The 25,237-nt window shown below is 32.7% G+C and overlaps 1 protein-coding gene across 1 annotated transcript; it reads right to left on the bottom strand.

Moving 5' to 3' along the window:
• Positions 1–4,115: 4,115 nt before the first annotated feature.
• Positions 4,116–22,616, bottom strand: LOC134683890 (chymotrypsinogen A-like). Its single transcript, XM_063543196.1, has 8 exons — positions 22,567–22,616; positions 21,852–21,918; positions 21,347–21,363; positions 17,696–17,886; positions 12,681–12,762; positions 10,354–10,543; positions 6,106–6,245; positions 4,116–4,393 (listed from the first exon to the last, which is right to left on the bottom strand). The coding sequence occupies exons 2-8, from the start codon at positions 21,883–21,885 to the stop codon at positions 4,130–4,132; spliced, it is 918 nt and encodes a 305-aa protein (XP_063399266.1). The 5' UTR covers positions 21,886–21,918; positions 22,567–22,616; the 3' UTR covers positions 4,116–4,129.
• Between the last annotated feature and the right edge of the window lie 2,621 nt (positions 22,617–25,237).

Raw genomic sequence — 25,237 nt, 5'->3', positions numbered from 1 at the left:
TCTTTAAAACATATGTGTGTATCAAGTTTCATTAGCTTTCTGTTTCTTAAAATGGTACACAGTGTATAAATGTGGTCTAAACAGGATCTCATTTTTCTGAATCCATTCTGTTCGTTACAGATCTAGAGAGTGTTATTCCGCTCAAAATAAGAGGTAAGTCTGCGATTAAGAATAGAGCTAAACATTTTGGCAACAGTTGACATTAAGCTTATACAACGATATCCAAGTGGATCACGATAGTCTTTTCCATCTTTTAATATAGGATGAATAATACTTTGGCACCAAGGTGAAGGAACTATACCATGAGTAAAGCACATATCAAATAACTTTTGTAACGGGACAGTCAAAATTTGTTACACATTTTATTATGTAGAAAAGGGTGGATTAAAACTGGGTTTATAGCTAGCTAAACCCCTTACTTGCATTACAGTCATATAAAATTCCATTATAATGTAAAGTTATCCTTGATATTTCACCATAAATTGAAGAAATGAAAAAATATGACATAATTGACGTTGATAAATACTGAAATTTTGCCAAAATCTGTCAAATTGCTGTTTGGTATATACCAGATACCTTATAATTCCATTTGACAGATTTTGAAAATTTTTTAGTATTTATCTACGTCAATTATGTCATATTTTTTCCCCTTCAAATTACAGTGAAATATTTATCAAGGATAACTTTACATTATAATGGAATTTTATATGACTGTAATGCAAGTGAGGGGTTTCGCTAGCCATAAACCAAGGTTTAATCCACCTTTTTAAATAAATTGATAAGAGCATTTGCTTTCTTGGTACTCAAAACCAGGCTAGGACGGGTTTAATTAATATCAAAAAGCAAAACTTGCACAAAACATCAATAAATACAATGCAATAAAACACCATATCACTAACATATTCTCAAATGAACCGCTCATCAACATAATAAAAAAATCAGGATTTTACTTTCATTACTGTGTTCAATTTCGAAATTAGTATGGCGTTCATTATCACTAGACTAGTATATATTTGTTTAGGGGACAGCTGAAGGACGCCTCCGGGTGCGGGAGTTTCTCACTACATTGAAGACCTGGTGGTGACCTTCTGCTGTTGTTTTTTATTTGGTCGGGTTGTTTTCTCGTTGAAACATTCACCATTTCCATTCTCAATTTTATAGATTAAGCGGCTGTTTGGCTTTGTGTTTTTTTCCCATTTACACTGTTAAAAATCGAACTTATCAGTAGACTTCGAAATTGGTATTTGAATTTATCATACCTTTACTCAAAGAAAAACGGAATTGAAAGTCAAGATAAATTGACAACGCTAAGTAAAAAAACGCCGAAAGATGACGAAAAGACAAACATATTCACCAAAAAACTACATCAGGTATTTCGTCGCATTATAATAATAAAAAACCAGTAGAGATATCAATAAACAAACATTGCAATGGTCCATCTATGTATATTCCATCTGCTTTGCATAATAATATACTCAAGCCTACATGAGGATGGAATTTTATTATGCAAAGCAGATGTAATTTACATAAATGGATAAAAAGATAAAACAACAAAACAAGCCCACCAAAACTTGTGGTGATTTCATGTCTTTTTTTAAATTGGTGCAAAGGAAACGATATTGTAATAATGACATAAGGACACTATATAATACAGTCAACCAACTCGTGATGGCGTCAATAAATTTACGAAGTGATAATTTGGGCAATAAAAGGGATCGACATTGTTCAGACAACAGTTATTGAATTATTGATCTTATTGAAACACGAAACAACTATGCATGCAAAGTTAGTGAAGAAACAGTCCACAAATTATATTACTATTGTGCTCTAGACAACCATCATTGCAACATAGCGTCAAACTAAAAGAGGGACGGAAGATACCAAAGGGATAGTCAAACTCATAAATCTAAAACTAACTGACAACGCCATGGCTAAAAATGAAAAAGACAAACAGAAAAACAATAGTACACATGACACAACATAGAAAACTAAAGAATAAACAACACGAACCCCTCCAAAAACTAGGGGTGATCTGAGGTGCTCCGGAAGGGTAGGCAGATCCTGCTCCACATGTGGCACCCGTCGTGTTGCTTATGTGATTACAAATCCGGTAAATAGTCTAATTCGGTAGGTCACATTCATGAAAGGGAAGGGGATTGTAGTTACGATGTATGGAACATATCCGATATCATTTGTGAAATGTTTATTCCATAACGGTCAACCAACTCGTGATGGCGTCCGTAAAATTTACGAAGGGAGGATTTCAACTTCACCATTTGGAACTCTTGGTTTAATAGCTTCCTTGTAAGCAGCAATCCTCTATCAAGAAAATCATGATAAGAAATGCAAGCACGGGAATATCGTATCAATTGGGAGATATATACACCGTATGCAGGTACTGCTGGAATGTTGCTACTTAGAAATGGAAAGTTCATAATTGGAAAGCTGAAATCGTCTCTTTTGTCGTAAAGTTTTGTTTTCAACCGACCCTCATTGTCAATTTCTAGATGTAAGTCAAGATATGAAGCCGACTTAACTGTATCTGTAGTATCCTTTATCTCTAGTTCGATGGGATAGATGCGTTCCACATAGTCACCAAATGTTAACTGTTTAGCGAAAGAGCATCATCTATATAGCGATGAGTAGAGTTAAAGGATATTGCTAACTTTTTATCTTTCTTCCTAAGAAGTTCCTGCATGAAACCAGCCTCATAATAATAAAGAAACCAGTCGGCAAGTAGAAGGGCACAGTTTGTTCTCATTGGAATGCCGACAGTCTGTTGAAAAACACCTCCTCCGAACGTAACAAATATGTTGTCAATCAAGAAATCAAGCATCTTGATAATATCAGTTTCAGAGAATTTTTTGTTTGATTCAGAGTGATTCTTTACAAAGCAAGATTTATCCCTCCCTAAGACAAGATACTTGTATCTACGTTGGCCATTCTTTTTATGAAGCAAAGAAATACTAACTCTTTCAATTTGTCTTTTGGTTACGAATGTGGAATACTTGTGTAAAGAGTAGAAAAGTCAAATGTTTTAATACTGTTACAAGATGAAAAAGAGTTAGATTGTACGTACTCTAAAAGATCTTTGGACTTTCTAAGTATCCACATCTGATCCACGCCACCTCTAGAATAGGCAGTTTCACAATAACTTTGAAGCCCGTCTTTGATTGCTGATGAAATAGATGTTAATAATTAGGAAAGTGGTTATGAGGAACACTTGAAGGACCCAGCAATACACCGTTGTATGTTAGGACATTTATGACGTTTAGGTTTCCAATACAGTGATGGAAGTTCCAGTCCTTTATCTTTGGTTGAAATTCCAAAGGAACATAGAACAGACCTATGATTATCCAGAATTTCCTCTTTGGTAAGTGTCGTGAGGGTATATGTTGAGTTTTAAAGTGAATTGTCAATACCTAATTCGTTTATCAAGCAGTTAATGTAATGACTTTTACACACAAAAACGATGTGATTTGGGGCTTTATCAGCGGGGACAACCCACTTAGACAAAACACAGTATATTGATATCAAAATGTAATCACTTTGAGTATGTATTTCAGAATTGTCAATTAATTACGTTAAATATGAATATCATAACTGTCTGTTGACGGTATAAAAGACATCTATGTATAGCTGCCTTATGGTCTCCATTTTAGCTCTATTGACCTTAAAGATGTGGTACACATAGGACACACATTACGTCACAGGAATCATTCGAAAAAGGAGTTAAAACAAATATTCCGTTAATTTTAACAGTTTTAGGAATTTGCCCTGCATTTCATAGCAAAACAAATCTTGGGTGAATAAATAACCATCCTTTTTATATATAGTCTATATTCTATAAATTAGTTTGGAACTTCAGGTAACATCTTTATTAAACCCTGGATCAGGAAAAAGAAGGGATAATTTGATTGGTTTATTTCTAGTGTGGTTATTTGCTATTAACCAATGAAATGTTATTTTAAATTTTAACTGTAGTACTTGACAGAACAAAGCTTTACTAATGCTAATAACAAATCATTTTGGCATACTTGTGAGATTTAAGATTTGGAGTTAATCAGGCCAAAAATAAACATATAACGATTTCATAACATTCTTTATTCGCCTCATTTAAGTGTCAAATTCAATTTTTGTTATTTTTCTTCTCTTTGTTGTTTTTCTTGTCTTTGTTATTTTTCTTTCCTTTGTTATTATTTTCATTGTTCTTGCCTTTCTTATCTTTGTTATTCTTCTTATCTTTATTTTTCAGTTTTTCTTTAATCCAGTCTGTATAAGCAGAAACTCTGATATGAACACTTGGAACCCTTCCATCGCAAATTGTAAAAGCACCAAACGATAATACTCCTACAAGCTTTTTACTGCAAACCAAAGGCCCACCACTATCTCTCTGAAAAAAATTATCTTAAAATAAATACAATATAAGTATACAAAGCCAAATTCGGGAGTGTTTATTGATATCATACGCCCTACTCGTTTTATCAAAAGTATTTCAATGCAATCCGTAGTTATCTTTGTTATATTATGTACAAATCTCGAAAATTTTTATATTTTTGTTGGTTAACATTGCATACAGTCAGGATTCTATTTCATCAAAATTATCTCCCATAACGCCAGTTCATTTTCACAATCGTAGAAATGGAAGCCATTGTAGGGATGACACGCTGCCTATTTTGCACCATTACGATCCTTATATGTCAGTTGTATTTTAAAATACAAACGTATCAACTAGCTAATGAGCATCAATTAATGAACTTGTACGCATTGATTCAACTAAAAACTATTGTCTGATCGGTTGTCAGGTGGAATTTTCGAAAATGCATAAACATATAGAAAAAAATTAATTAAATATTTTGTGGAGGGGCAGACTAGAATTTCTAGTGGTAGAAGACAATAAACCCTAGTTATCAAACACAAACACAAATATTTTATTTCGAAGATATGCATTTTCGTCATTCAACTTGAAAGACTGTCGTCAAGTACTTTCAGTAAAAAAAAATTAGCTAATCGAACACACTTTCTCTGTTTTTGTGATTCATTAGATAGGTATTTCACTTGACCCATATATTTCATCTTTCAGCACTGTGATTTTTTTTATGTTATAAAGTCAATCTGTGCTTTGATATATAAAAATGATAGAATCTGAAGCGGTACGATATATCAAATATTCTTGCTTTGTACGATATCAAGACAAAATATTCAACTCAAACACGCCCTAACATAAAAAGGTGCACTTGATTTTCTCTTTCCGATGCAATTGTTACCCATTATTTGGAATTTTTTTCTTGAGTCACAAAATAGAAGGGCAAACACGAAAATTACTAAACTAATAGATTGATATGTTTTTTTCGTCCGTGGCATTTTCTACATCTTACTTGAAAGATACCCATGTCGTCGACTTGATATCTAATTGTTCTGCTTAACTATGTACTAGATAAATTGAAAACTTATGCAAATGGTGTTTTTTAAATAAAACTCTTCCTAATTGAGACGAAAACTGTTTTTTTTTTGTTTCTATTAACTTTAATCAAATGTGTCACTAGAATAAACATTATAGTAAGCATTTATCGCGTTCTCTAACAAAGAGCTTCGATTCTTTTGTTCTATTTAAACCGGGTTTCCGACTGCTTAGACATACACCTGACATCGCGTTTTGGTTGTTTTCAGACTCATTCTTTAAAAAAAATGATACCGATTATAGATAATGAAGCAGATGTGAACAAAATAAAAAAAAACTTTGACAGGAACCGTATTGGAGCTTGAAGTTAAAAAAGATACTTTATATTTTTGTGAAAACAAGCTAAAATGTTTATATATCAACAGATTTAAAATTTGAACCGAGAAACGTGGTGTCCATTTTCTACGATATGAAGTGTTTGTAACATATATATATATATAAGTCAACAATCTTTCTCACGAGGGCGCTGGTTAATTACGAGTAATGATACGTGTACACAATAATTAAAATATAGTCAGACATCTGCGACATATTTTTTGAAACCATTGCATTCCTTTATCTGGAAATTACCTAACCAATGTGAAATTTACCGAAACGAGTTAACAACTTTGAATTTATTACGTGGGCTAATGAAATATAGTTACATTACAAGAATCCTTTTTCCCATCCTGAAGACATATGATGTTCTTCAAAAAATTTGATGCAAAAGACCAGGAAGCCAGACAGTCATCTTTAGCCACAACAGGCATTGACAATACTTGCAGACGATCAGGATAATTCGACCCTATAATTATAAATTAAATAGACTAAATTAATTATGTTGTAAATATCCTTAAAATTATAAGTTTCTTCACGGAGACGTTAGACTTAAACTCTAACAAAGATGTTTTTTTAAAATAACGTCACTTTATTGCTATTTTTAAATTGATCAAGGTCATACGATGATATCATCTTGTAATATTGTACCAAGTCAGGAATATGACAGTTGTTGTCAATTCGTTTTTTTCGTGTTTTATTATTTGATTTAGCCATGTGATAATGGACTTTCCAAATTGATTTTCCTCTGAGTTCAGTATTTTTGTAACTTTACTTTTTTCCATAAAATATACGTTTCCTTTGTATGTGGTCTAACTTTAAAAAATACTCATATTTCCGGTTTGCTCGAAGATTGCAAACATAACTTTGAGAAATAAAAAAGGGATGTGTCAAAGCGACAACAACCCGACCATTTAGCAGACAACAGCCGAAGGCCACCAATGGGTCATCTATGTAGCGAGACACCCGCTTAGCGTCCTTCAGCTGGCCCTGTAAAATTTATGTATACTAGTAGAGTGATGACGGACGTCATACTTAACTCCGAATAATATACAAAAAACAAACAAAAAATTAAAATCAAACAAGACTTACAAAGGCCAGATGCTCCTGATTTGGGACAGGCGCAAAATTGCGGCGGGGTTAAACATGTTTATGAGATCTCAACCCTCCCCATATACCTCTGGCCAATGTAGAAAAAGTAAACGTATAACAATACGCACATTAAAATTCAGTTCAAGAAAAGTCCGAGTCCGATGTCAGAAGATGTAACAAAAGAAAATAAATAAAATGACAATAATACATAAATTACAACAGACTACTAGCATATACACATTTTATTATTTAAATTCGTTTTTGCACATGATATTTACACACAAATAACTAAAAAATGGTTGCACCTTTATGGATTTCACCTACATGTCTTCCAACATTTAGTATTAACAGAATCTAATAATAGACAATTTAAATGTGTTTCTTACTTCTGCACTTGTCAATTGAAACTTATGTCAAGTTTAAAAATCCAATAACATGCCAATCTCTCAGAGATAAGAGATGAATGTGGCAGTTGGGAAGGCTTTCTTGCTAGTCCAATATGGTGGGACAATATAAGTATAAAGACTTTAATTTTTTAACAAATTAGAAGAAATATATCAGATAAACTCCATGATATATGATAGTATTATATCTGCTGAACATCAAGTATCAAAATCCTTTGTGGGACAAAATACACATTGGAACTACTTTTAACTATATCTGCTATTTTTAGACTTGTTAGAAGTTCCAAAGGATCTAAAGATTTGTATATAATTTTAAATAGAAATATTAGTGTTCCCAATATTAAGTGAAGATGGACTGCATTTTTGGCTTTGGTCAAAACATTGGAAGCAAAAATATTAACTGTCATTTGTTTTCACAAAAAGTACTAACTTTAAATGGTAACAGTATATCTCCAATAATCCAATCTTAGCTACAAACAGTTTGTTTTAATAAAATTACGATTTATAATAATCCAAATAGTAAATTTTGTTATAGGGAAATTGAGACCTTAGAATATCTATTTTGGTAATTGAGCAAAATCCAAAGTTTTTAAAGAGATTGCAAAATAGTATTCAGTAATTTGTGTAGTTGAATACCGAAGTTAGACCTCGTTAACAATAAACGACATGAGTATGTATGTATTCATCAAAGTTGACCATACACGTGTTTCTATGATGTAAACAATCACACGTGCGTGTTTGTCTGCATAGCGGTCATCTATTGTTGTTTATATCAAAACACAGGGTTGTATTTTAAATATAGGATATTTCGGATTGGTGAATATTTTTCGCATTGCTTAAGTATATTAAATATGATACTTTGGGATGGAAATAGCACTGGATTTTCAAAGCACAAATGGTCACCATCTTAATGTAAGTTAAGAGATATTGTCATTCGAAGCTCGTATTATACTATTCAGTAAAGTTCAGTTTAGGTTAAGTAAACCTCCCCTCCATTTGAATGGTTCTATTTTTGAAATGTTTTTTGAAAATTTAATTACGTTTTAATAAAATAAGTTACGTCGCACATTCTTTCGAGCTATTCGTTATGAAACAAATGGTTTTCTTTTATTAAAAAAAAACCTTCATATCCGTTTGAGGTTAAGAATTATAGTATAAAATTATAACAAAGTGTAATCTCGACGAGTCAATTTATGAGACCAAAGTCAATTAAATGGATTCATAAACCGGCAAGAGTAGATAAAAATAAACATGGTGGCGTTGTGACCCTTTTTGTGAAAAACAGTCTACATTTAATTGTACGGCATTTAATGTGTGTAAGCAATGTTTAATTACTTTGGCTTGAAATGGGAAATTGTAGTAACATTTTTTTAGTTGGTGTCTTATGTCGGCCTCCAAACTCAAATTCTCAAATATAATACTTATTTAGTGAGTCAGTAAATAAAGCATTTGGTTGTAATGACTTGTTTTTCTTTGTGGTGATTTTAATTGGGATATGATGTCAAAAACAAATAACTCTTAATAAAAGTTATTGAATCGTTTATATTTAGAAAATGATGTTTTGGAGTCTACTTTACAAACAAAACTGACACTTGTATTGAGTTATGTTTGAATAATCGCAAAAATGTATTAAATCAGAATTTCTTCTTCCGCCGACATGCAGTCATCATTCTCTCGTTTAAATCGAGATTTAAAATTTTAAAACAACACTCGTTTCAATGACAAATTCATGATTTTAAGCCTGTAGACTATGATGGTCTTAACAACCAGTTGATCGGTACTGACTGGGATGATGTTGTTATGTAATTCAATGAATACAAATTATGGTGATGTGAAATTTGTCAAACCATTGTAAAGTATTGTCAATAGATATATACCTAATAGAACTATTATAGTAAGACCATATGATAAAAAATCATTTAAGAACAACTTGATAAGAAACGAGATTAGACATCGAAATACAATTAAAAACAAAAGGAAAACTTTGCTTAAGAAAACCCCCCGAAATTCGTTATTTTTACATTCTAAATATATAAGAGATATTTGACAAAATTGGCCGAATATAACAAAATTTGGGACCAGCCAACATAGAACGCATGCGTAGACAGACTAAATATTAAAGTTAAACATATAAAATATCAGTTTAGTTAGAAAAGCAAAAGACGACCATAATGCAAACGGATATCACAACTTCATGAACTTATTGTCATGATATTTAAACAAATTCGTTTTCACAAAGAAAGAATTATTAGACCAGTTAAAAATCTTGAATGTTAACAACCAGCTGGAATTGCGGTGTCAGCCCTATCTTTTACAGGTGTTTCTAGCTTTATCTTAAAATCTTCAACTAATTCATTTGATATATATCTATCAGTTAAACGGCACACACGCAAATATAACCGGGATACGAGATGAAAGGATGTGAAATGACCTGGGTGAATTACATGCCAAAGTGCTATAGTTTATTACAAATCATTTTTTGCTTAGCGAATCACACGTTATCATAGTTGCATTGTCATTGTAAAAAAATACACTTGAATTTCTTGCGTGCAAAGAACTTTACTCCAAAAGGACCAAAAATGGTGAACCAGCTAGTATAGGACTTAAGTTGTACTGTTTGATGATGAACCATTTGTTCAATAATTTAAGTAATCATTCAAAGACATCTGTTAAATGAGTTTACCTTGTATCGTATTTATTGTATTTTATGTATTTTTTTTCGTTTATAAATTTAAACCCGAGTAATTTTTTTTTTAACTTTCTTAAGTTTTTCTCATTTACTCCTTTTACTCACACTTCCCTTATCATAATTCAAACCTTGAAAATAATAAATGTTTTTTCTTAATCGTCTAATTCTGTTGTTAAACGTTCTCGAGAAAAGAAAAGACAAATTAGAAAGTCAAGGTATTTAATTAAAATTTAGATGTGCTGCTGTTTTATACTAGTACAGTCCGTATGTTCGTCTTTTTTAGTTTTTCTTTTGCCCATGACGTTGTCCTTTTGTGTTAGACTTATGAGTTGTAATATCCCTTTTGTATCTTTAGCCTCTAATTTCTATAATTAATTGTTGATACATCTTACCACTAGATTTATTAGCATTTGTAGTTCCCCAACCAGATATTGTGCACAATTCACCAACATAAGTGTTCCCTGTTTCCTTGTCCAGCTCGATTTTATTAATGGTAGATCCAAATTTAAACGGCGTCTTGAGCTGTAGTAACATAAGGTCAGGTTCGATTCCATCGCCACCAACTGTATTATATTTTTCGTGCTGAAACATAATGAGCACAATTTAGTTTTTTGTAACATCAGTATATGCAAACGATATGATTGCATGACGTTTGTAGAAAATAAAACTAAAGAAAAGAAAATCGTGATTGCTTTTCTTCCATGAAAAAATTAAATTTTGAAACTGAGTATCAAATCGTATTATGATTTTATCTTGTTGGTAAAATCATAGTTCTAGCTTATTTACAAATTCTTTACATGTTATGACTTTTGAAAGCGAAATTCCACCGTGAAAAGAATATTATGATATCCTTTGACGAAATGTTATTTTAGGTGTATTCAATGATATATGGAATAGCTATTAATGGATTAATAAAAATCGATCGATCAAAGAATCGTTCGAAGTGGGAACCACTTATGTGTCTGTTTAGTTCTAAATGTCCACGTAATATGTTTGGAGGCTAGAATCGTGATATTGACCTAAACTGGACGTGCAGTTATTCGACTAAATAATTTCAAAGACGATACACCTAAGGGCGACTGAATTTACTTTCCATAGATACAGTAATTTTCCTTTCGTTGTGATATTATAATTTATACATGATTACATAGTCTTGAAACATCATGTGTAGTGGGCACTGATTAAATTTCTCTCTATCTGCAAACGTGCTGAGCATAAGCGTCTCTACAACAATTGCAATTACAATACTACATTCACTATCTATTTCTGAAAAATAATGTTAAATATTTTGACGTGCCTAATCGTTGACGACATTTTTTTTGTAGTACTTTAGTACCGTTGACACAGCATGCTAGGGTATTTGAGATGCTAAATGGATATGAAATTCTAAAAAGATAACAAATGTATACAATGACCCATTTGTCATTCAAAAAATCAGTATTAGTGGTTCATATAGTTTTCTCTGAGTGCAAAGAGATAAAGTGAAGAAAAGGAATAAAATTTATAGTGGTACGAACAACCTTTACTACTCTAATTTTGTTACAATTCAAATATGTTGCAAATCAACAATAAAATATATGTGCCACATACCAAAAAAAATTAAATTAACTCACTGATGTATTTCGACATTTCCCCTAAATACTGAAAAGTACCATGTAAAGTATCGGATCCAAATAGCATAACAACTTTATAAATCACTTATGCCAAGCTGCTAACATATGCAAGTTATTTACGTTATTTAAAGTACCGTTACTTTCTGTATCAAACAAATGTAAAGGTTTTAATAAAGAATGTATAATTAAAAAATAAATAAAAAAAATTAAAAAAATAACTTATTGAAGGAATGTATCATTTTTTCACACTAAATTACGCGTGTAGCGGGTTTTCTAAAGTGTACACTACATTTTTCTTGTTATTTCGACTAGACAGAAACAAATAGTACAGTCATTTCTTATAATTTAATTTTTAATTCCATTTTAGAACGGAATAAACTATAAAGAAGGTTGATGACGTCACGGTCACATGCAAAAATTATGTCTCTGTGCTGATAAACAAAACGGTGTCAACCAATCAGAAGATACGTTACATCAAAAATTACATTATTCTGTTTTGTAGTGATGTTTTATTAAAGGAACATCAATCTTAACAGATAATCAACTGTCCATCGGTTATTTAAATTTGAATAGGTCCGGTAACGACCAGTTGTCTGTTTCGTTTTGTTCTGCTGAAGACCGAATGCTTTTTTTCTCTGTAAAATAATTAACATCATGTGACTCTTTGTTATCCAAAAATCCTATGCTTTATCGTTATTGAATAAATCAAATTAATAACTGTTCAGACGCTTTGCAGTTAATTGAGTAGCGTGTAGCAAGCTTAAGAGTGTAGGTAAACACATCTCAATTTACTACAAGCGAAGTGTTTGAACATTTCTGAATTAACCGCTGATGATAACTCTGCAAATTGACTGACACTCATCAATCAAAATTGGAAATGTTCTAACAGCTTTTATTGTCATAATGACCATTTAAAATGAATATGGGGTTAATCGTGTATGGAGTCATCCTGTTCAGTAATACATATGAAATGTACGACATAATTAATGTTGTCCAAGCTGAATGTATAAACAGTGAAACAGGAAAGCAGGATGGGTGTAAAATTACATGTACACTTATGTCAATGAACAGTTGGGTATATTATATACTTCTTATTGTCCACATACCACATAGTATTTATTCAAGGGTTTAATCTGTATCATCTGACTCAAAAAGGAGCTTCCAGCTACTACTCTCATATTCTTTGCCCTAAAAAAGAAATAAAATAAAACTGAAGCGATGTAATGAAAACAGATTGTAATATACCATATAAAAAAGAAAATGTAGCATGATTGTAAAAAAGTTAGCTCTTCACAAGAGGACAATGAGCTCGAGTAGATAGGTTAAAAAAGAACTAATCATTATATACGGGCGTGATTATTATTTAACATACACATTTTTAATAACTTAAAATGTTCACTTATTTTCTTTTTGGACGTGACGAACCTTGAGACTTATCAATTCCGATTGGCTATTTTTTCACTTTTTATTTTGTCTAAAATGTTATTTCAACACAATGCATTATGCCCGCGTCACACTGTCCCGATTTTTATATACGATGGACATCCGAATGCGAAAATTGTAAGTTCGTACGAAGTTGGTCCCGATTTCGTTGAAATACCAAAAAGTGACCGAAGCAAGTACGATGAATAACGAAGTCTATACGATGGTGCCGAAATTATATACGATAGCAAAAGATGGACATACGAAGGTAAATCGAAGACGGTTATTTAAGCTTCATATATCAGCCGAAGCCTACACTATGGATCACGAAGGCTACACGATGGATCACGAAGGATACACGATGGATTACGATGATGGCGCGATGGCCATACGATGTCTAAAAGGCACTCTAGAACCAAAATGCTCAAAATTTGGTATGGTGTTACTTGTTAAGAATATCTTAAGCGCTATTGACTTTAAACTTCAAAGGTCTATGTCACAGTGGCAGTTGTAATACAAGGCAATATCACCCTTGTGGTAACTCTAAAACCAATATGCTTCAAAAGATTGTAACCACATTTGGTATATTATTCCTCCTTGTAATGATATGACATTTTTTACGTTCAAGGCCAAATGTCAAGGTCATGCAGATGGACTTGTTTTTTCTCCTTGAAATAGCATAATAGGAAATTGGTTGTTCATTTTGTTACCTGCTGGTTCTAAATATAAAAAAGAAGATGTGGTATGATTGCCAATGAGACAACTATCCACAAAAGACCAAAATGACACAAACAATAACAACTATAGGTCACCATACGGCCTTCAACAATGAGCAAAGCCCATACCGCATAGTCAGCTATAAAAGGCCCCGATAAGACAATGTAAAACAATTCAAACGAGAAAACTAAAGGCCTTATTTATGTAAAAAAATGAACGAAAAACAAATGTGTAAAAGACAATATTAAAGGTATATCCAGTTACTGAATGTTTTGGTTGATTTCTAAAAACAATTGCAGCTGGATTAAACGTAAATATAGTGTCCATATTTGTCCCTAACATGTTACATACGAGGGGATGCCACGCTCGGCATTGCCTTGTTTGAACAGTAAAATGTGTGCACTATTCTGAATAATCACCCATAATTATGCCCTTGTTTACTATCTATCTTAAAGGTAAGGTAATGTGCTCGTTGATTCCTTTTATTCAAAAAGAGCTCTTTCCAGGAGAATATCATAATAATATAGACAAAAGAAAGGATGTGGGGAAAGCAACAAATGCGGCCAAATATATAGAAAACAAAATGAAATGGTTATGGAGTAAACATTCGTGTGACAACAACTCAGACGATACATAAAAAATCAAAATAATGAAGAAAAAGTTGGTTTCCCTATATACGTGTACCTGCAGTGTTGGTGTACGAGGCGCGTTTATGATTTTCATTATGTTACTTGATATGAAAAATTGACAAAAAATAATATTTTACTTGTAAAAGTAAATACTTATCCTGTAATAGCTGCCATTCTTGTTCCATATGAATTAATAGAAACAACGATGTCGCCTTTCTTGTTCTCATAGAATCATATGATATGAGCTCCATGTTTTGTGAACGTCTTTCGTAACTGTCGTATTAGACTGACCAGTGCATATCGCGCATGGCACTTTGAATGTATTTTAGCGCAAAAATTAACATTCATTTAGCTGGATTTATTGCCTTCGTAGTTCCATCTTGTTGCCTTCGTACTTTTATATGATGGCAACACGACGGGATTACGAGGTCTTCACGAAGTCGTGTTGCCATCACAAGACCTTCTGGTAGCTTTGTGAGTCATTCGTGTAGATATCGTAATGTCAAAACTGCCCGATGGAAACGATGGAAACACGAATGCAAAACGGTGCATTCCCTGTGACATTACGATTATGAGGATGGTGATACGAACTCAATACGAACCCTCAACATCGGACGCACCTTCGGGGATTTTTTAACATGTTAAAAAATTTAGAACCCTTCCCGAAGTTGCTCCCGAAGGCTAGAAAAAGTGGCCGATGGTTCCACGATGGTTAAAGATGGCAATACGAATAGCCCGAACTGGAAACGATAAGTCCCGATTTTGAAAATTTCTATAATCGTGTTGTCATCGGCATAAAAATCGGGACAATGTGACGCGAGCATTATCAAAAGAGAGACGAAAGACACCAAAGGGACAGTCACACTCATAAATCTAAAACAAACTGACAACGCCATGGCTACAAATGAAACAGACAAACAGAAAAACAATTGTACACATGACACAACATAGAAAACTAAAGAATAAACAACACGAACCCCACCAAAAACTAGGGGTGATCTCAGGTGCTCCAGAAGGGTAAGCAGATCCTGCTCCAGATGCAGCACCCGTCGTGTTGCTTATGTGATTACAAATCCGGTAAATAGTCTAATTCGGTAGGTCAAATTCATGAAAGGGAAGAGGAGTGTAGTTACGACGTAAGGAACATGTCCGATATCATTTGTGAAACGGTTATTCCATAACGGTCAACCAACTCGTGATGGCGTCCGTAAAATATACGAAGGGATGATTTAAACTTTACCATTTGGAACTCTTGGTTTAATAGCTGCTTTGTGAGCAGTAACCCCTCTATCAAGAAAATCATGATTGGAAATGCAAGCACGGGAATATCGTATCAATTGGGAGATATATACCCCGTATGCAGGTGCTGCTGGAATGTTGCTACTTAGAAATGGAAAGTTCACAATTGGAAAGCTGAAATCATATCTTTTGTCGTAAAGTTTTGTCTTCAACCGACCCTCATTGTCAATTTCGAGATGTAAGTCAAGATATGAAGCCGACTTAACTGTATCTGTAGTATCCTTTATCTCCAATTCAATGGGATAGATGCGTTCCACATAGTCACCAAATTTTGAATTGACTAGTGAAAGAACGGCATCTATAGAAAGTAGAGTTAAAGGATATTGCTAACTTCTTATCTTTCTTCCTAAGAAGTTCCTGCATGAAGTCAGCCTCATAATAATAAAGAAACAAGTCAGCAAGTAGAAGGGCACATTTTGTTCCCATCGGAATGCCGACAGTCTGTTGAAAAACACGTCCTCCAAACGTAACAAATATGTTGTCAATCAAGAAATCAAGCATCTTGATAATATCGGTTTCAGAGAATTTTTTGTTTGAATCAGAGTGATTCTTTACAAAGTAGGATTTATCCTTCCCTAAGACAAGATACTTGTATCTACGTTGGCCATTCTTTTTTATGAAGCAAAGTAATACCAACTCTTTTAATTTGTCTTTTTGTTTGGAATGTGGAATACTTGTGTAAAGAGTAGAAAAGTCAAATGTTTTAATACTGTTACAAGATGAAAGAGAGTTAGATTGTATGTACTCTAAAAGATCTTTGGAATTTTTAAGTATCCACATCTGATTCACGCCACCTCTAGAATAGGCAGTTTCACAATAACTTTGAAGCCCGTCTTTGATTGCTGATAAAATAGATGTTAATAATTTAGAAAGGGGTTTCGTGGAGCACTTGGAAGACCCCGCAATATACCGTTGTTTGTAAGGACACTTATGTAGTTTAGGTATCCAATACAGTGATGGAAGATCCAGTTCTTCATCTTTGGTTGAAATACCAAAGCAACAAAGAACAGACCTATGATTATCCAGGATTTCCTCTTTGGTAAGTGTCGTGAGGGTACATGTTGAGTTTCCAAGTGAATTGTCTATTCCTAATTCGTTTATCAAGCAATTAATGTAATGACTTTTACAGACAAAAACGACGTTATTTGGGGCTTTGTCTGCGGGGACAACAACATATATATCATGGAGGTCGGATAGGTGTTTAGCAACATTTGGGTCTTTGAAGATTGACGTAGCATTGACATTGATGGACCCATTCAGTTTCTTAATTCTGATTTGTATTAACGACCTCACTGCCTTAATCCATCGGATAGAGTGTCTACGTCTTCCTTCTCGCGCTTAGCCCATTGCCTGGCATAATCCTCGACTGAGTCCATCAAAATTTTTAAGTTGCAATTTTCAATAGTTCTACTAATACAAAATATACACAAAATGTACATAAGAGAGCAACCATTTAACAGCAAGATATGGGCAGGAACTATTTGTTTTTGTCTGAATCATAATTTATTTTTGGACGCTATCAATCAAATTACCTTGTTCAAAATTTAATCCTTTAATGTTTGTGATTTTACTTTTTAAGGTATTGGGAATCTATGGATACAGAAATTGTTGTTTTTTGTCATCTACTTGACCGTCTTGACCATGTTGACCACGTTTTGTTTTATAATTTAAGGATGACAAAATATTCTTAAGGAAAAAAAACATACCCCCATTTTGAAGTTAAATGGTCCCACCCTTAGTTCACTCTTTTCGTACTTAAATGATATTGGTGACATTGGAAACTGGATCTTTTCTGCAAAGAACTATATAAAAAACAAACATAGGCAACAGAAACGTATTAATGATCAAGCACCGACTATTCTTAAATCCAAAGAAAAACTGGAAAAGATTGATCCATGCTATGATAGATTCAACATTCTTTTTCTGAGTGTGGGTTTGTGTCGTTTTGTTCTTCTCCATGTACAATCATGACTGTATAAACATTATTTTCTGCACTATTTAAATATCTACTGACAGGTAAGATTGATGTATTAACTGTAAAAAGAATAACTTACTCATAAGCAGGATAATTAACACAATGTGCAGCTGTGAGAACCCAATTTCTGTCAATAATTGCACCTCCGCAAATATGAGTAAAAGTGCCGCCTTCATTATCTCTGGCCTGAATTGAAACCATCCATGGATGATCTTCTATGTTTGCCTCTTCGCCATTAACAATCTTTACACTTGTATCAGCCGCAAAAGTCTAAATTATGATATAAAATTTATTGAAACAAGAGACTCTCAAGAGCCTGAATCGCTCACCTTAATATTTTTGGTTAAATCTCTCATCAATGATTATTTTGGCTTTTCAATTTATTTAAATGTTCTTTGAATCGTCCTATTTTCTTCAAAAGCAAGAAAAAAATCATTTTCTCCTATGTTCTATTTTAGCCATAGGAGCTATGTTTCTTGACATACAAGGAAATGAAATATAAAATGTATACTTGATACTCTGAAACTCAATTAGCCTAAGTTTGGATGAAATTAATACAGCAGTTTCAAAGGAGAAGATTTTTTAAAGTAAGTCAACATGATGAACAAATTGTGAAAAAAGTCTTTTAAGGGCAATTACTCCTTAAGGGGTCAATTGACAATTTTGGTCAAATTGACTTATTTGTAGATCTTACTTTGCTTAACATTTTTGCTATTAACAGTTTATCTGTATCTATAATAATATTCAAGATACTAACCAAAAACTGCAAAATTTCTTTAAAATCATCAATTCAGGGGCATAATACCTGAAAAACCAGTTACCCAATTCGGCTGAAAATTTCAGGACAGGTAGACCGCGACCTAATAAATACTTTAACTTCTTGTCTTATTTGCTCTAAATGCTGAAGTTTTTGAGATATAAGCCAAAAACTGCATTTTACCCTGTGTTCTATTTTTAGCCATGACGGCCATGTTTTTTGACGAAATGAAAAATAAAGCACAAACTTTATTTCATACACCCTACTGATCATTCAGTTGAAGTTTGGTTGAATTAGGTTGAGTAGTTTTAGAGAAGATTTTTTAAAGTTAGCAAATATGATGAACAAATTGTGAAAAATTGTCATTAAAGGACAATAACCCCTTCAGGGCTCAATTGACAATTTTGGTCATCTTCATTTATTTGTAGATCTTACTTTGCTGATCATTTTTGCTGTTTACAGTTTATCTTTACCTATAATAATATTCAAGATAATGACAAAAAACTGCAAAATTTCCTTTAAATTACCAATTAAGTGGCAGCAACCCAACAATGGTTTGTTTGATTCATCTGAAAATTTCAGGGCTGATAGATCTTGACCTAATGAACATTTTTACCCCATGTCAGATTTGCTCTAAATGATTTCGTTTTTGGGATATAAGCCAAAAACTGCATTTGACCCCTATGTTCTTTTTAAGTAACGGCGGCCATGTTTTTTGACGGATCAAAAATCGAAGCACACACTTTGTGAAAAATAATCTAAGGAACAATCATGCTAAGTTTCATTCAAATCCATTCAGTAGTTTCAGAGGAGAAGATGTTTGAAAAATGGTTAACGACGACGACGACGACGACGACGACGACGGACGCCAAGTGATGAGAAAAGCTCACATGACCTTTTAAGCCAGGTGAGCTAAAATAACTTTCCATAGTCAATTTTATTTCTTAAATTAGTTTTTGTCAAATCCCAAGTAAAATCATTTCGACTAGAGAAATGAAAAACAAAAAATATCAAAAACTCAACAGGTTAAGACGGTTTCATTAATGCGATAATAAAAATTGTCAACTTTTCCCCAATAAAACAAATATCATCCTTAAATTACCATTAAAGATAATTATCAATTCGCGACAATATAACTGTCATCATCCGATAACCTTTTAAACACACTTCGATTACATCGATTATACAGTTACATCATCAAAAAGTCAAAATAGCTCCTTAAAAGTGACCTATTCAAAGTAAAGACAATCATGTTATTGCAGCTCAAAAACGTATCTTTGCCTAAAATTCGAAGTTTAGCATATTTTGAAAAATGATACTAATTAAACAATTGTCATAATCAAATTCCCAAGAAGAAAAAGACAATTCTGTCATGATAAAGATAGACTACAAAAACAGCTAAAATAATCTTTCTTTACACTTTTATTTCCGTAACCAAAAGGCCAATGTGCTAGATGTTACTTTCTTTTATTTAATGCATACAGAAGGTGTATCGATCAAGTAGTTGGCTAAATTTATTAGAAGATACCATATTTAGTGTTTTATAATCGGAGATGATACAATTTACTCATCAAGGATGGAATGAAATGTGTTTGGTTTCTAACTGCTAGCACTGTTTCGATACCTCTGATGATATTCTTTGTGGGTGTCATCATTTATCAATCAGTGGTTTGGTGCTGACATCTTCACTTTGATTTATCATCATACATGTATCTATGAAGTACTACAGTTTCGTTAGTTTGCTTCTTTTAATGTAGATAGGGTGTCTTCCACCATCTTGGATTTTGAAATACCAGAAAACATCGGTCTAGATCTTTGATAGAATGTGCAAATTTTGAGAGTAGTAGTTAATTCATGTGAAAGAAATGTCATTTCAATATAGAAAAAGTGATGTATTATCACATTCATAGTTGTACTTTACACACAAAAAACCCAGAAAGTTGTGTTTGATTCATTTTTTTTCAAACTTTGCCACCTAAGGGGAGGCAACTGCAATGTAAAGGCATATAATTCAAATTAAGAAGCTTTGACAAAAGAATATGTTAGGAATTTCACTATTCTATTATGTAGCAAGAAAACGGGTCCAGTGATCAAATTTTTTTTTCATTTCATGTCTGAAAGCATGCTATTAAAGCTATCTTCTCATATTCTATTTTAAAATGCTATAATGCAGTTTTATCTTTATGGCAGAAAATTTAGTTTCCCATGCATAATCTAAACAAAATCTGTCAATTTTGAACAACCTGTAGCATAAGCACCGTGACCCATTCATTTTATGATATTTTTTTTAAAACCAAATAAACTACATTTTGTCAAATTATTACCCTACTACATTTTGTCAAATTATTACCCCATCTACATTAAAACTAAATATTAGCTTCATTTATCTTATTTTCAATTGCAGGATACCACATCGATACCCGTCATTCATTATCAACAAATTTTGCTGTGTTCCTTGAAAGACCGATGCAAAATAAAACACATTGATGTTTTTTTTATAAGCAACACTGTTTATAAAAGTTGAATTGCATCATATTTTTTTTTATCTTTAATAAATGTTTTTATTATATGACTATACATTTTCTGTTTTCTCATTGGCTTAAAGCATAGAAAATCGTCTTTGATACCACATTATATTCACCGCGGCAAAAATCACGAGAGGTTAATATAAGATTTGGAAAAGCGTCCGTGTACCTAAATATAGAAACGGGGAATTCTTGTTAGCTATGTAAGGGATGTATAAATAAAATGGTTTTTAATTGAACGACCGAATAAATATCAACCAATCAGCGCTCTCTACATAAAATCGTTTCGATCTCACAGACGACAGTTACATGTTTCCGGCAACAAAGTATGGCTGAAGCAGCAGAAGTAGCTACTGAAAAAGTTGGCCTTGGTGAATATCACATCTCTGGGGTTGATAAATCATTGTATCAACCTCATCAAAAGTCAATAATTGTATAATATACGTACCGAAGCAATATAGATCACTACAAATACACAAGAAATTTAAATTATCAATATCATCATTATAATTATAAGATTGTATTTTGTCGCATTATCTTTATATTGAATTCGTTTGAGAAAATACTATCACAACAGTTGCACTCATTTTCATTGCTATAATTTTTCCTGTACTGAAATCAAAAGTTCTGAACAGTATTGAATGTCCCGTATTGAACATGTCTGACAATAATCTAAAATCCTAGATATAACTGAATAACGGATTGTTCAAACGTTCACTTTGATGTTCAGATAAAAAGGGTTATAAAAGACTGAAATGCATTTACTTTTGTGACGATACATAACATTTGACGCTTACCCTATCGACCCAGTTGGTCTTGTTTCGTTTTAATTTCATGTGATTCTCTCAACTATTGTATTTGTTATCCTAATTTGTCCCTTCAAAAAAGATTTCCGATACTTGAAAATAGAAACATTCATCACCGAAATTTATAGGTCAACATTATTAACTTACCGACAAATGCGCTAACAATGAATACTCGATACATCTTTGTGCTGAATAACAACTTCACTTCTGAAATCTAAAACATCCGATACCTATTACATGTATCCAATGACTAATTGACCCTAAACATGACATAGATATATAAAAACAAATGCAATGCTAATGGGATAAATGAACGATCATCAAACATAACAACAAATCACATGAGTAACGAAAAGAAAAGAATCTTAAAGACAATTTTTCCGAGAGAGAATACTGTCACTTTGTTCAGCTACATCGGTTGAAACGAATGCACAGAACAGTAATATAGAATCTACATTTTGGTTTTTTTTTATGATTTCAAATTCTGTCTCAAACTATGCATTGTTTTAAAGATCAGATTCATGGAAGTGGAGATATTTCGGAAAGTTGTAAATCACTAACGTAACAAATATAAGTCTCTCAAATATATTTTAGTAAAAAATTATACCTGTGTGTCATGTTTGTATAGAAATAAAACAAAAGACAATATATATGATATAAACTACCCACAGCTTGTTTCCATTTTCTACGCAATCTTTATCCAAAGTATTCCTTTGACTAACTGCTAAAATACTAATATTTTTTTTCGATTATTCTATTCGTTTTTTTATGCAATATATCTATGAGATCAATATTGCATCATTTCAGACAAACTTATTCAACATATTCAAAATAAAAAGATGCAATTTATCAATTGACAAACCTGTATTGAAATTTCTAAGACGGAACAGCAATATTCGTTGTTGTATTACCTCTTCTGTAGATCTGAACAGCCAGGTATATATACATGTACATTTACGTAGTGCGTGGTATGTAGTTAAAGCTGTTACATCTTGTTTTAAACATAACATTTTCAGCACGTCAATAACAATTTACCAATTGACACGGGTTAATTGCGGAAACTAGACAAATAAATCGTTATGGTCAAATGTATGTAACTTTTTGGTTATTGATAAAATAAGAAAGAAACATCCCAAAAGGAATACGAAAAAACGTAACGTTCAAACAACATTTTACATAACACTCTTCAGACATCAAATTTGTGAACTACACGAAACAAAACAAACACCAGGAAAGGTCTATGTGTTTGTGTTAAATTGTGGCACCGATCATGACATGACAGATTTGAAACTTATTTAGGTTAGTGTATGTAAGTAATGTTCCAAATCATAACAGTTATTGCAAATAATGTTAATGTTTATGGGGAATGTATCAAAATGACAACAACGCGACAATATAACAGACAACAGTAAAAGGTCACTAATAGGTCTTCAATGCAGCGAGAAATTCCCAAACCAGGAGGCGTCCTTCAGATCGATCTTAGATAAATATATACACTAGTTTAGTGATACTAAACTCCAAATCATTCACAAGAAACTACACATTAAAATAATACAAGACTAAAAAGGCCAGAATCTCCGGACTTGGAACAGGCGCAAAAATGCAGCTTGGATAAACATGTTTATCAATCTCTTCTATTTTGTCTCTTTGGCTTTCAATCTACGTCTGCTCATATTAATATGTTTATAGAAATACATCAAGAATATAATATAAAAAGAATCACTTAATATAAGAATTGTTGGATGAAAGTAAGAATTCTGATTCTGCAGTGGTTTTCGTTTGTAGTTTTATCTTAAATTGAGAATGGAAATGGGGAATGTGCCAAAAAGACAACAACCCGCCCATGGAGCAGATAACAACAGGAGGTCACCAACAGGTCTTCAATGCAACGAAAAAATTCCTGCACCCGGAGGCGTCCTTCAGCTGGCCCCTAAACAAATATATACTAGGTCAGTGATAATGAACGCCATATTCAACCCAAATTGTACACAAGAAACTAAAAGTTAAAATAATACAAGACTAACAAAGGCTCCTGACTTGGGATAGGCGAAAAAATGCGGCGGGGTTAACATGTTTGTGAGATTTCAACCCTCCCCTATAACTCTAGGTAACGTAGGAAAGTAAACGCATAACAATTTGCACATTAAAATTCTGAGTCTGATATCAGAAGATGTAATCAAAGAAAATAAAGAAAATTACAATAATATATAAATAACACAAGATTACTAGCAGATAACTTGACCTGCCAGCTTCAGACTTCAATAAAACTGATTGAAATATTATATCTTCATCATATGAATATCAGGGACAATCCTCCCGTGAGGGTTTTAGTATCATAGCATCATAACATATAGGAGAAGAACATAACCGTGTCATGCAAACAACTGTTTTTTTTTTTAAATGTGTTTAGTTCCGATGCAAAGACCCAAAGTGAATCAATATTAACGCCAAAATATGAAATCTTTAATGATCAGACAACAGTATCGTAACTATATCCCTTCTCAATAAGTCTATGTAAAGGTTGTGTTAGCTTCTGAGGTGAATACTGACATTGTTGTGCTTTATAAAGAATATTTCCATAAAATATTGGATGTAAAATACCTGAACGTGTAAGAAGTCTGCATGTTGAGATATATTCACGAATGATGTCCTCACGTGTATACCGATGATAACAATTTTAAATGTTTTTACTAGTTTGTGATATCGAAAAACTAGTATCTATGAATGATTTCTTTCGGGAAACAATATGTTCAAATACAGATATTTTTTTTTTAAACGACAACACTGTTATACAGGGATAGTAACTTATTGGATAGAATAAGCAACCCTGTATTTCATATTTTAAATTCCTCGCTTATCAGTTAAATAAAGGCAACAGTAGTATACCACTGTTCAAAATTCGTAAATCTATAAACAAAAAACAAGATTGGGGTATCACTAAAACTGAAAAAACGCATTAAATATAAGAGGAGAATAACGACACAACATTAAAATGTAACACACACAGAAACGGACTAAGCATTTGACAAAAGCCGATGAGAATAACAAATATAACATAAAAAACAAGTACATGAATTTGGGATAGAAAAGTACCGTGATACGTCTTTTAGTAATGTGAATGCACACTCAAATATAAGAAAAAACAAACGACACAACGGAAAAACAACGTTAAAATGCTACAAAAAATGGCCATTTTCCTGATTTGATACAGGACATTTTTATAGATAAAAATGGTGGGTTGAACCTGGTTTTGTGGCATGCCAAACCTCGAAATTTAATGGCTTAGTTGAGCCGGTTATTTGGTTTTGATGTTTATTTGTTATTCTGGTGGGATTTTGTCTGAAGCTTGGTCCGTTTTTGTGTGTGTTACATTTCAGTGTTGTTTCGTTGTTCTCCTCTTATATTTAATGCGTTTCCCTCGGTTTTAGTTTGTTACCCCGATTTTGTTTTTTGTCCATGGATTTACGAGTTTTGAACAGCGGTATACTACTGTTGCTTTTATTTAAATATAACATTGAAATGACAACATAATA

This window comes from Mytilus trossulus, chromosome 9 (assembly GCF_036588685.1).
Source record: "Mytilus trossulus isolate FHL-02 chromosome 9, PNRI_Mtr1.1.1.hap1, whole genome shotgun sequence".
Taxonomy (NCBI): domain Eukaryota; kingdom Metazoa; phylum Mollusca; class Bivalvia; order Mytilida; family Mytilidae; genus Mytilus; species Mytilus trossulus.
This window is presented reverse-complemented; position numbering and strand designations above follow the sequence as displayed.